Below are 14,295 nucleotides of genomic sequence, written 5' to 3' on the forward strand. Positions count from 1 at the left end.
AAAGTTAAAGTAAACTACACACATTAACAATACAGGAGTGCATAGTATTGATGAAACAGGTTTATAAAATACATTAATCTTGAGGAAGTCCTCATTTTAATACAATTGAGATATTAAAATATGCAATCTTAAAATTTCAAGTATGTACGTTCGAAGGTTTCCGCGGCGATGAGTAGGTGATTTCCACATTTTTCGGGCTGCGTCCGCGTATGACATACGCGGACGCAGCCCGAAAAATTTCAAGTATGTAGTTTAAAATTAGACAATATTAATTTTTGAAGATTTTAGGTCAACATGTATATCTTTATGACCAAAATAAAAATACAGGGTATACATATTCATACAATGTTTTCAGACTTAATTTCACCTGGATGATGAATTATTTTGAATTTATTTATCCCTGGTTCCCTAGTCATTTTTTTATAAGCCTCATGTCGTTGCACTTGGCCAGTGACAGTTAGGGATGCCAGCGACATATATACATCATTATAGCAGACTTGCCATTAACCCAGTAAATTATTATACATTTTATTTTAAACTTCTATTGAGAACATCCCGAACCACTAATGGTGGACAGCATGCAAAAAATACTATTTGAAAAACTTTTAAACCCATTAAGGGTATAAAAATTACTACCGGGACTTTCCCTACAATCTATTCAGCCATGGATAAGGCAAACTGAACATAATGAGGCCATAAATCTCAAATACTATAGAATTTTGCATGTCAATCCAAATAACGACCACTTCCATTGTTTTTATCGGTGTTTCAAGGATCATTACCCTCATCTATACACCACTTTGTACTACACTTTTCAGCACATGACCAATCCTGTAATAGAATGCTGGAATGCTGAAGTCACTTCATAAGTCAGGGAATATTAGTAACCAATGCACCAGAGCATGCAACTTACAATATTTGAATTCCCCGAAATACCTTTAAAAAACCAAGAGTGATGTGCTAGGAATATCTATCATTACAGTATATTGGCAATATGATCACATTATTTTACCTCCAAAGTTCAAATAAAAAAGTGGTTTGCCCTAAGAAAAGATGACAGAACTGGTACACATATAATTAGAAGGAAAATATATTATTTTCAAAGTAAAGATGGCACAAAGAGTAATGTACAAGGGATTTCCATTTATTTTTCAAATAAAACATGCTAACACACAAAATATATTAATGAAATGAACTCTGAAGCTACAAGCTTAAAAAAATACCAAGCAAGGATTAATTTTAGAAGAGGTGACTCACCTCTGACCTCCATAGCCACCCCCACCACCATAACCCATGTGGGATCCATAGCTGCTCTCATGGGACCATGCTGAACCATAGCTGCTGTAGCCAGTGTCGTGGCCACCCCCATACCTTCGCTCCTCCCTGCAATAGCCATGGTGGGAGACCCAAGGATGTTTTCTTGTTTGTGATTACCAAAAACATGTCACACTATGTCATGGACCATAGCTGAAGCAATTCAAGAGTTTAAGATATAGCACAAATCCAAAAACAAGGTTTTGAAACTCCAGAAAAACAGGATATTTGAAGACAGTCAGTCGCCCAAACAGAATACACCCACATAGATTAATGCCAAAGACAGGTATCAAGTCAGGGATACGGAAATGATGAATCTTGTTAAAGAATGTGAAGGGGTTACAATAAACCAAAAAATGTATCCAGTAAAAAATATAAAATTTCAATTCAAGGTTGTGAAGTTAATGATCTGTGAATGAACACACAAGTACAACACCAGTACCACTTGCACCTACGTAAGATGAACACTTTTTAAAACTGAAATAAAGAAAATACTAAAATTCTTAAGTTTTGATAGAAATGTTATGCTTTATGGAAGTAAACAGTTATTTTAAAATTTTCAGTCACAAATATTGAATTTACTCATAATATGCTTGGTCATCTTAGTATAAATCTAAATGCAGTTTCCACAAAGAGGGAGCTGAAAAACCTATTCAAACAAGTCACTTGGTTTTTTAATGCCCTGATTCTCTTGTCAACCTGCTTATACAGGATTCCACTAATTTTCTATACATATAATAATGACCATGTATTTCCTCATGTGCATGCTGCCTTCTTTTTCTTGAGTTTTTTAATATAATTAGCTATTTTCCATGTGAAACGTCCCTCATTGATTCCCATAGCACTGGCATCATCATACTCAGTTCTACATTATGATTTCGGTTTGTGCCAGGATCTACTTGTGTAATGGCCTATGGCAAACACAAACTGATCTAACAACTAAAAAGAATGTACTCCATGAAATCCAGAATCCTGTATCATATTCTCCAACTAAATTCCAATCTCAAAAAAAAAAAGCAAATTCTAGAAATCAAATTGTACAAACACAGTGTGATACTACTCACAACTACTTACCCCTGAGCAAATCTGATGCAAAACTTGATCCCATTTCAATAAAATATATAATTACAAAAATCAGACATAGCATTAGGCTAGAATTATATTATGAAACTGCACTAGTGATAAGCTACTATTGGTATCACATAACTTTTCTCTACGTGACTGATTAAACAATGCCCTACCAAATTAATACTCTACTGATTGCTGAGAATATCACCTTTAAGGTGAAAGGTCACAATTTTGGGGGAAAGAAAATAACAACTGGGCCCTATTCTTTAAAGCAACAACAATGGAGATCTCAACAAGGATCTTCATTGCATGAAAGACGAATACTAAGTATTTCATAAAACACTTTTATTTGGAACTAGTTTCGATGTATAGGTGTCATCCTTAGGTAAAAACAATTTTTGGACATGGCAGAGGTGTTTCTACAATAAAGGGAGAGAGCAGAATGAGGGAGTGGTTCTCAGTTGGTAGAGTTGGTAAGATAACGATTAAAGTAGGAAGAGGATGTCCATGTCCAAAAAGTTTCTTATAGAAGATGAAACCTGAGAGCTGAAACTAGTTGTACTGAATACAAAGGTTTTGTAGAAAATACCTAGTACTCTTCTTTCATTTGAAAATGAATGTCCATGTAGTCAAGCCAGATACCATTGAGTGTATTAGGATCTTCATAGTTAATTCATAATCGTGGAAATGCAGCTTAACTGTGATTCAAACAGCTTGTAATGTAAGAAAAGCCTTGAAAATCATGTGAAGTCTACATGTTAATGGTGGTTAAGTCTAGGTGATAAATTTTTCTCTGAGGAAACAGCAAGGGTCATCTAAAGCCCCTGTCATAATTCTATCAAACTTTAAAAACTATCCCATAATTTACAAGTCAATAATAACACAGTGCTACTTTAAATTAGTTAATTTTACAGAAAAGCTGGTATGCTTTGAAACATTAAAAAATAATTTGAAATACAAAGTCATTCTTAAAAGTTTTTAATTTGGATTAAAAATGAAAAGTTGCCAAATGTATTTGATGCTATAATTTAAACATTTGTCTACTTTCACATCATTGCTTCCATCGCATTCATTATTCCTTTCAATTACATATTCTCCTCTAATACTAGCAAATTCACTGTCTTAATATGCAAAAAATAAGTCATTAACTGTCTACACTATTATTCATGAATAATATGAATCTATATTAGTAATCCATGGTAAACATTTATCCCTCCCCAATGTTGTTTTTTCCTGGCTATGCAATTGGTTTAGCTTCCTGACAACACTTTCTGCTTTTCACTGGATGGATCTTTGTTCTATAAAACTAAACCTCCACTCTTATATATAAACTTTAACTCCACCCTTAAAATAATGGCTCAGAAAATGAAAAAGAATCTTACTATCCATTGCTAAACAAATTAATTACAAGGAATGAAACAAAAGTTCATTTGTTTTGTAATCACAGTTATTTGTTTTAAAAACTATTTTCATTCATATGAATTGAATCTGATAATATCAAACAATATTTTCCGCATATTTTGATTATCCATGTTTTCTGATTATCTATGCATCCATTAGAATGGATAATCAAGAGTTTACTCGATCATATTTAATTGATGCGTAGGAATGATCATATAAAATACAAAATGCTGCATATTAATCTTTAAGCATATTGCCCTTACTATTCCATTGCATTTTAAGATTTATTCCTATAATCATATCTAAAAAAATCAGTCTTATTTTTGGTGCCATCTTGCAATCAGGCCAAAATGGTACATGTTCACTGGTTGAAACCTACAATATCAGCAGTTCTCAGTTTTTTAACCATTAGCTCAAGTCCTTTCCTAACCATCAATTAAATAATGAGTTCAGAAAAAACTAAAAAATGGATTTTATTAGTATATTTTCAGAAATTCAAACTTGAAATAAAAAGAAAATTCACTTTTTCTACAATACACTTCGACAATAACAGTAAATAACATTTTAAGTTGCACTGTACTTAGATAAAAGGGATCATTTCATTTTCATTGAATAACCATTATTCGTGATATTGGAAATTTAAAAATTAACAAATGAATAATTAAGATGCATTCAGTTACTCTAGTCCTTGCATTATTAGCATGGCCACCAATTCTGGCATGGTTGTTATGGGCATGCAATGCTGACTCAAATTGAAAATTTAAATGTATAATACAAGAATACATTCAGAGAGATGCAGTTATAAGGAAAAGGGATAGAAACATAAAAGACAAACACAATGCTAGTGGGTAAGGTAAAAGGGTGCGGATTCCAAGTATAAAAAGTTTTCCTTGACTGGGACTTGAACCACAGACCATTGACTTGCTGGGCCAATGCTCTACCATTTATAATATTGAGGAAACTTAATTGCCACAGATACCCATTAGAGTTTATGTCCAAGATCCTTGATTTTTTAACCACTTGGGAGCTATTTCACCCATTACCTACGGAACAAAGAGTGACATAGCTCTAGAACACCATGTTACGTTAACAAAAGAGAAAGATTTAGGGAAGGGCTTTTAGGTAAGTGTCCATCAAATGCAAAATAGTAATCTCACATGATTTCTAGCCTAATTTCCAGTTTCTCCAAGAGTTCTACAAACCTTATTATAATTATTAGGTAATCTACCGGTTAAGGTAGGTTTTTGGATGGACATAATTACTAATTAAATAATTTGTGACCCCTAGCAAAACACAACATCCTACTTTACATCATGTCCCTCTTCAGCTCTGAGTACTTTCTTCCTCCCTTCATCCCGTCCAACATCCCTATCCTGCTCCTTCCCTTTCCTCGTTTGCCTAAAATTCTCCCCTCAATTACAGTCTTCAACATCCCGCTGCCGGTCAATACCCCTTCAGCCACTTTTCCTGCCTCCATAGGATTGCTCCCAGCAAACCCCTCTCTTCGCCCACCATACCAAGTACTTCCTCGTTTGTTTTCTTCTCTGTCCATTTTACCTTCTCCATTCTTCTCCACACCCACATTTCAAAAGCCTCCAGTCTACGTCTATCCTCCTGCTTCAATGACCACGTTTCCGCGCCGTACATAGCTACGCTCCATATCAAAGTTTTTAAGAGTCTTTTCTTAACATCCTTACTCAATGTCCCAGTCATCAACTCCCTCCTTGTGAAAGCCTCTTTGCCCAGCGCAATTCTTCTCCTTACGTCCCTACTACTATGACCGTGTTGGTCCAAAACACTACCGAGATACGTAAACTGTTCTACCTGCTCTAGTGTTTGCCCTCCTATTTTAATGTTAAGCTTAGCCTTTTTCTTTCTAGAAAATCGCATAACCTTTGTTTTATTAATGTTGATTCTCATCCCATACCTGTCACACTGAATATCCAATTCACTAAGCAATGCTTGCAGCCCATTGGCTGACTGACGAACTGAAGCTTGGTCATCAGCAAACCTAACTGATTTTACGAATTCCCCGCCCACTTTCATTCCTACCTCCAATTCTTCCCATGCCTCTTTAATCATTTCCTCTGCATACAGGTTGAACAGCAACGGTGATAAAGGGCAACCCTGCCTTACACCTCTTCCTAACACTGCCCAACCGGACTCCCCGTTCCCCACTCGCACCTGAGCAGTCTGAGACATGTACAGGTTGCGGATTAGCCTCCTTTCCCTCCAATTTATTCCTATTTTCTGCAATATACTCATTAGTTTTTCCCAATTCACTCTATCAAACGCTTTTTCGAAATCTACGAAACAGGCAAATACCTCCTGTTTGTGTTCTATATTCCTCTCGATTAATAATCTCATTACTGCAATGGCATCACGCATACCTCTCCCCTTCCTAAACCCAAACTGATCATCCCCTAAGTAATCATTTGCCCTACTCTCTATCCTTTTGTTTATGATCCTGAGAACAACTTTAGCTGTGTGGGATGTCAATCTAATTGTCCTGTAGTCCTCACATCTCACAAAGTCTGCCGGCCAGATTCCCTCCTCAGAAATACTACGGATCAGCCCATATAGCCTCTTCCTCCCACATTTCCCTAAGCATTTTTAAAGTTCCACGGGAATGTTATCCACCCCCACGGCCTTATTTAGTTTCATCTCCTTTAATGCCCTTTCTATCTCATTGTCTAGTATGCCTGGACCTAAGCTATCTTCCTCTACGTCATGTTCCTTTTTAATGTCTAACTTTGTTGGTCTAAGCTCTTTACTATACATTTCTTCTATTAATTCCTTCTATCTCTATTGGATCTTTCCTGTGCCAACTATTACCTTACCTGCCTTATCTCTAACTGTTAGCATAGATCTCTCTTTCTTACTACCCGATAAAGATTTAACTTTGCTATACAGCGCACCGATTTCACCCTTCCTCTGAAGACTTTCCATATCCTCGCACTGCGTCTTCCACCATGCTTCTTTTGCTTTATTTGTTGCCCGCCTCAATTTATTTTTTAATTCTTTGTACTTCATTTTGCCTAATTCTGTATTTACATTCTTCCATTTTCGCTGCTCATCCATCTTTGTAATCATCTCATCCGTGATCCATGGTTTCCTAGTCCTTTTAGCGTTAACGGTTCCAATAGTGTCTTTTGCGTCTTTAGACAACCCTTTCTTGATACATTCCCATTTTTCTTTGATAGTACTTAGCTCTTTACCATCCTCCATGATATCCTCTACCGCCTGTTTGTATTCCTTCCTTTTCAAACCATTTAATGCTTCTACATTCCATTTTCTAACTGGCTGCCCCTGCCTTATCCTTTTGAAACGGACTCTACATTTCATAAGGACTAAATTGTGGTCAGAGTCCGCATCCGCTCCCGGGAAGCTGTGCAAATTTATCACACTGTTCCTAAACCTGTGTCTAACCAGGATATAATCTAGCTGATACCTTTCTGAGTCACCTGGCATTTTCCATGTATACCTGTGTCTTTTGTGGTGTCTAAACCAAGTGTTGGTGATGACTAAGCCCTGTCTCCTGCAGAACTCAACTGCTTTCTACCCGCGGTCATTCCTCATGCCTAAACCGTAGTCCCCCACCTCATCACCATCTCTTCCTTCGCCTACTGTCGTATTCCAATCCCCCATCACTATCAAATGTTTCCCTGCAGGAACACACGCGATTATGTCCTCTAACCCGTCGTATATCCTATTCTTCTTCTTAATGGTTGCTCGGTGGCATGCATACCTGAATAATAACTAAGTTCGTCAGTTCTGCTTTTATCTCTACTAGTAGTATTCTATCCGTTACCTGCTCTATGTTTACTACGCTTCTTCCTACCTCTTCATTTAATACTATGGCAACCCCTCGTTGGCTCTCGTCCCCGCCGCTGTATATTATTCTATACTTATCACTCCAGTAATCCCTGCTATCTTTCCATCTTACCTCCTAATTGGGCCGAGCCCCATAGTTGCCAGGACTCAAAATATCTGTATAGTTTATCATGGTAATCTTGGGAATGATAACTGAGGTGGTTTCCCGTTGCCTTCCTCACTACAAACCTTATGGCGTCAATATTTTATTGCTGGTCTGAATAAGTACCACATTTAGGTCAGTAAAATTTCATCGAAATAAAAGTAATTATCCTTTCATTAAATATTAAATGAGGGTAAATAAATACACTCGTAAATTTATTAAAATTACAAGCCATTTATCATAAAATTCCATGGAATGTTTGAAATAATCTACCTTATTGCTGTGTAGAAGTGGTAATGAAGGGGCCCATATTTATTTTCACAAATCCAACCAATGCCAAAAGGATGGCCCTGCCAATTCTAATCATAAGTTAACCACTCCAGTACCCAAAGTCACCAGATAAGTATTGTCACAACATTGCACATTCCCTGTACTCATTTAGAAATGTTAAAAAATGCTAAAACCAAATCCAACATATACTACCTTGATCAAAAAGTTCCCGGAATAACCACCGTGTGGCGCTCCCATCGTTCCGATTTGAGTTCTGTTTTTTTTTGTTAAATTGGTACATCTGTTGTTGATATTCCCTTTAAATCTTAGTGTCATAACTTGACATTTGCAAAAGTTACGTAGCCAAGAGTACATCTATCTCTGTGTGTGTTGGCGATTTTTTACAATTTCAGAAATGGATTTAAATTTGCAACAACGAACTTGTATTAAATTTTGCGTAAAAAACGGATTTAGTGGCGCACGGACATTGGAAATGTTGGAAAAGTGTTTCGGCAACGATTCTCTAAAAAAAACGGTCGTTTACCAGTGGCACGAGCGGTTCAGAAGTGGTCGTGAGTCAATCGAAGATGATGAACGCAGTGGCAGACCATCGACATCGAAAGTCGGTGAAAAAATTGATAAAGTAAAAGAAATGTTGGTCAATAACCGCAAATTAACCATCAGAGAAATAGCGGAGGACTTGAACATTGCCTATGGATCCGCCCAAGACATTGTGGTTAATGATTTGGGTTTCCGTCGTGTAGCATGCCAAAAGACCTCAATTTCATGCAAAAAAGAGACCGTGTTGACGTCGCAAAAGACATGATTTGCGAGGCTGAATCCGATCCCACATTCATCAAAAGGATCATTACTGGAGACGAGACGTGGGTTTATGAGTACGACACGCAATCCAGACATCAGGCAAGTGAATGGCGTTCACCAAATGAGCCGAGACCAAAAAAACCACGTCGTTTTCAGTCAAAAAAGAAGGCAATGCTGACGGTTTTCATGGATTACAACGGTGTAGTGCATCATGAATTTTTGCCAGAAGGCCAGACAGTAAACAAAGAGTATTATTTGGGCGTTATGAGACGTTTGCGTGAAGCAATTCGCCGAAAGAGACCAGAAATGTGGGCAGAAAACTCGTGGATTTTGCACCATGATAACGCACCGTCGCACAGTGCTATCATTATTCGTAATTTTTTGACGAAAAATGCAACAAATACCATCCAACAGCCACCGAATTCACCTGATTTGGCTCCCTGTGACTTCTTTCTGTTTAATCGAGTTATAAAACCATTACGGGGAACGCGTTTTAGCAGCCGAGAGGAAGTAATGGAAAAATCGCAGGAAGCACTGATGGACATACCGAAAACCGACCGTAACTTTTGCAAATGTCAAGTTATGACACTAAGATTTAAAGGGAATATCAACAACAGATGTACCAATTTAACAAAAAAAAAACAGAACTCAAATCGGAACGATGGGAGCGCCACACGGTGGTTATTCCGGGAACTTTTTGATCAAGGTAGTATATCAGCAACAGAATGCTGTGAAATCTTAATTACTAAAAGACATTTAATGTACAAATCAGAAAAAATCCAAGCACTGATGTTTAAACAGTAAAGCCAAACCATGATGATCAACGTCAAGTTGATAAGCTTTGGTAGCCAAAGTTGAAATACACATGACAATTAAAATATTCTGAATGGAAAAAATTGTTAAATTTTCTCACCCTTATACTTCTAAAGTCAAGGCCCCCACTTCACCAATTTTTCATGACCAGTGGACATTAACGTGAGGTTTCAAAAAAATTTGTGTGAACATAGCTTGTAATTCGCCAGTACTTTTTAACTTCAGCTAGCAGTCTACCAGATGATGAGGCAGTTTTTACACATTCACTCTCCTCAAAGTAAAAATTATGTTGGAGAAAATTAAATGTAATTCAATACCCTATCCATAAACCCATACTTAAAGTACTACCCTTAGCAAAAAATGGAACCATGGTAGACAACAAGCTACACAAAAATGGATCATGCAATAATAATAGACCACAAGTTATAGTAGTATGAAAAACTGAGCATGCACAAAACAATTTGAGCCTCAATGGTGACTATAAATCCATTTTTAACCCCAAAATTATGTACATTACATGAATATGCCCTGAATAAAATCTATAAGAATGAATGAACATCATTACATTATTTACACAACATACTATGGCGTATTTCATGAATAAAATACCTATTATTAGTGAATGACATAAAACAAACTGTAATGATTAATTAAGAATCACTTGTGGTACAAAAATGATTTAATAAAATAGGAAGTCAAATTAAAATGCTTCACAATCCTCGTGGCGGCAGGGCACCACAACATATTTTGCATCTGGTGGCATTTTAGTAATGGAAAAATATTAATTCTTTAAATATTTTTTTCCACACTTTTCCATTTAATTTTTAACAAACCGATTCAAATTTTAAAGATTACTAACTCATGTTTCATAATGAAGCCCAGAAATTGGAATTTCCTTCTGCAGGCGTGACCCACCCACAGGCACGTCGAATAATGTCACATTTTCCCAGTCAATACTACATGGGGATCAGGTGGCACCAAACCATGAATTCTCAACTCAGACTTTGTGATTCTCAGCTTTCAGACGAATTATATGTATACTCAAGCCCGCATCATCAAATGCTATTTCTGGCCAAGCCTCAAATCAAAATGAGCAATCACAGCAGTAACACTTTTTAATGTGTTCCGTTGCACCTGCATAACTACAAGGTATAAATTCTTTCTGTTCGGTGCAATCCTCTCCGTTATTTCTCGTTTCATTAGATAAGTCGATTCATCCATTTTAGGCAGTTGTGTTCCACGATAATCGAATCAGCATCAGGGTATAAAGAATAGTGGATTTGTGGAATCGTCAATTTGATTGAAAAGATTAGAGAGTACTTTTTATGGAATTTGCAAAATTTTATACTGTCTTGAACAGTGAAACTTCACCAAAATATACTTCCATTAAATTCCAAAGAAACTGCGGGAGATGCTGCAACAGTAACTTTTAAGGGAGTCATCCGCTCATATACATTTCAATGCAACAATTTTAGGGTGCAAAAGGTCAAGGCGAATGATTTTTTGACTCTGAAATTGTTGCATTGAAATACTAACAATATTTCATTTTGAACAGGTTTATAAGGGGTACAAATATATGGCAGAAGTGTGTACAAGCATAGATAAGTGTTTTGGAATTGAAGAGTGAATAAATTTTGAAGATTGAAAGTTTTTCATCGCTTTCCTTCATTTAAGAAAACAGGGACTGAGTTGTATAAAAACATTGTGTCATTGGTGATATTCAAATAGCATAAGTGGTGTTCTATAACAAGTGATATGACCTCTCTTCAATTATTGGGAGATAATATACTTCAAGTTTACTCCGTTTGCTATAAGAGCTGTTTGTGTTGGAAAATGACTGCTTAAGTCTACTTGCCCTATGTAAGTTGTTCCTTTCCAATGACATGTTGGAGTGTATAGTAAAAGAAACTAACAAATATGCTTAAGAAATTATAAATCTGGACCATAAAAAGGAATCAGGCACTTAACGAAGGCATCAGCAAATTTGGCAACTGGCTACCCTTAGAGAAATGAATAAATTCATAGGTCTTTTAACTAATCAAGGGTGTTGTCCACATTCCGGAAATTCATCTGTATTGGTCAAATAACCCAATGTACATAAACACACTAGTAAAAAATATAAAATAAATTTTCAAAAACCTGTGAAACCAAGGAAAGAAGTGGTTAATTGATGAAAGCATGGTTCCGGGGCATGGATGTCTTATTTTTTCCAATAAATACCTGTGTAAACAACATATATTTTGAGCCAAACTTTATAAGCTTTGCCTACCCAAAGGCTACAGTTATAGTGTCATTTTATTCTCTAGTAAAAGAGAAAATTCATCAGCAAGGGACATGCTAATGAGATAGTAATGAGGCTAATGAACGGACTCTTATATGAAGGTTGCATATTATACACGGACAGTTTCTACACAAGTGTTCCTCTAGCTACAGAGTTATTAGAGAAAAACATACCTGTGTGGTACAGTACACACCAATATAATACTTCTCCTTGAGGCCACAAAGATCAAATGAAAAAGGGTTGACATATTACAAAATTCAGAATCAATAAGATTTGTGAAATGAACAGGGAAGAGGCCCATACATATGTTGACAATGCGCAAAGCCCAAAATTGTATTTTGGTTCACATCAACACAAACCTTAGAAAACCAGATACCGTTATTGGCTACAATGCTGCCACAAAAGGTGCAGACTTATCTGACCGCATGTCTTCAGATTAAAAATCCTAGAGGAAGATGATTAAGTATTGTAAAAAGATAGCAATTGAGCTAATTTGTGGCACCATGTTGGTCATTGCTCAATATATTCACAAAACTGTAGGAAGTCTGAAAAAGCTGAGCATTATTTATAAAAAATATTAAGGTGCGACCAAGGTAATGCAAAAAAGATGAAAAGAGTGCTAGAATACTAAAATATCTGTTTGACCACCAGACACAGGGTACAGTATAGGGAATATATGAAAGGTGTATAGGACACGCCATAACACAATTAACAAAGTAAATGGAAGATGAGCAGCGATGAAAAAACTGAAAATATTAAAACTTATTGTGATAATAAGCAAGCATTAAGCCTGGAATGTTTTCATAAAATGCATGATCAGTGAGCTCATTTTATTTTTTTAGCACGAATAAAAAACTTTATGTGATTATCCTTTTTATTACTGTCCACAAAATAAAATACATAATATTCCCTGAACCTATAATTTTTACAAAATCTGAGTTTTTAAAACTTGCAATAACAAAAATTCCAATTGTTTTCTTACTCAAAAGGAATATCACATTTACTGAAGACTAAATTTCTGCATTATTATTCCATAAAAGGAAGCCTAATAAAAGGAGAAACTAATATTACTGAACAAGTTAACCACCGGACATCTTCAGAAATTTCTCATCATGATTACTTCCGTGAGACAATTTTGAAAATAATAACATAGGGTCAAGGAAAGTTGACCTAAAAATATAAATAAATTCATACAAATTACAAAATGTAGAATACACAATACTTAAGTGAAAGAGGCTGACCACTTTCAATGACTCAATGAGATGATTGGAAAAAGCTGTAGAAGTAGAGGAATAAGAACAAATACTGGGGATCGTAATAGACTTACCAATCAGATACTCTAGCCCTTTTTAAAGGTGGAGATATATGGTCATGGGGATTTGAGCGAGGATGCGAGGCATGTGGATTTGGTGGACTATATCTGCCTCCACCACCTTCTCCTCCTCGACCACCCCCCATGCGACCTCCAAGGTAATCTCCCCCACCTCGACTACTGCTTCCCCCTCCACCGCCCCCACCATAATCCCCTCCACCCTGTCGGCCACGACTTCTACCCCAAGATTCCCTGAAAAATTACAGAAATATGTAAATTAATGAAAAAATTATTGCTTATAAGGACGCCAATAATCAAACACCAGAAAGAATTTAAACAAAGAAAGTCAAAGGCGATTATAACAAATAGTATCTTCAACTTTTCTAATTATTTCTGAGAATTAGCTACTTATAACTCACATTGACAATATTAATAATCTCATTTAACCCTCAGTTAATTCCACAGGTGTTTTTAAGTCACTGTTTTCGTATAAAATCAGATAAAAAACTACTGAACAAAGCTACCAAGATGCTACTAAAAAATGTTAATTGAAACTAACATTTTATGTTGAAAATAAGACAAATTATTTTCACACAAGCAAATACATTCTGAAAGCTGAGAAGTAAACAGGTCGATAAATAAGTCGACTGTTCTCAGTCGACTACATATTGTTCATGAGAGTTGGTGTCAAAGTACCGGCAACGAAAATTTGGCAAAACACTAACAAGACTGAAATTACCCAAGGTGTAGAATGATTAAAAAGGCAAATGATAGGTTGAACACACTTGATCTGCAGATCTTGGCAATTTATTCATGCGCACTGAGCTGTGACACATTGGATTAAGTTCTAAATGCTTTAATTAACTAAATTATTAATTCATTCCATGAGTTAAACTTACATATGTAGGTAAAAATAGTTGCTGGTCAGGTGCGAACCGTTACCATAGCTAGAATACCTCTCAAGATTGCGACTGTGGGAAACAAACCACACTAGAATATATGAAAGTACTCACCATGGCCAACTTTGTTGAATTAGTT

General features: G+C 36.1%; 1 protein-coding gene across 3 annotated transcripts in view; it reads right to left on the bottom strand.

Moving 5' to 3' along the window:
* Positions 1 to 13,419, bottom strand: part of Ars2 (arsenic resistance protein 2) — a 45,775-nt gene extending 32,356 nt beyond the window's left edge. For all 3 annotated transcript variants that reach the window (XM_071584582.1, XM_071584581.1, XM_071584580.1), the window contains exons 1-2: positions 13,273 to 13,419; positions 1,258 to 1,383 (exon numbers count right to left, since the gene is read on the bottom strand). In XM_071584582.1, coding sequence (XP_071440683.1) covers positions 1,258 to 1,383; positions 13,273 to 13,403 — 257 coding nt within the window. In that variant the 5' untranslated portion in view covers positions 13,404 to 13,419. The remainder of the gene's footprint in view (positions 1 to 1,257; positions 1,384 to 13,272) is intronic.
* Positions 13,420 to 14,295: the final 876 nt, after the last annotated feature.

Source organism: Hetaerina americana, unplaced genomic scaffold, assembly GCF_022747635.1.
Source record: "Hetaerina americana unplaced genomic scaffold, ioHetAmer1.1.p SCAF_2, whole genome shotgun sequence".
NCBI classification, from domain to species: Eukaryota; Metazoa; Arthropoda; class Insecta; order Odonata; family Calopterygidae; genus Hetaerina; species Hetaerina americana.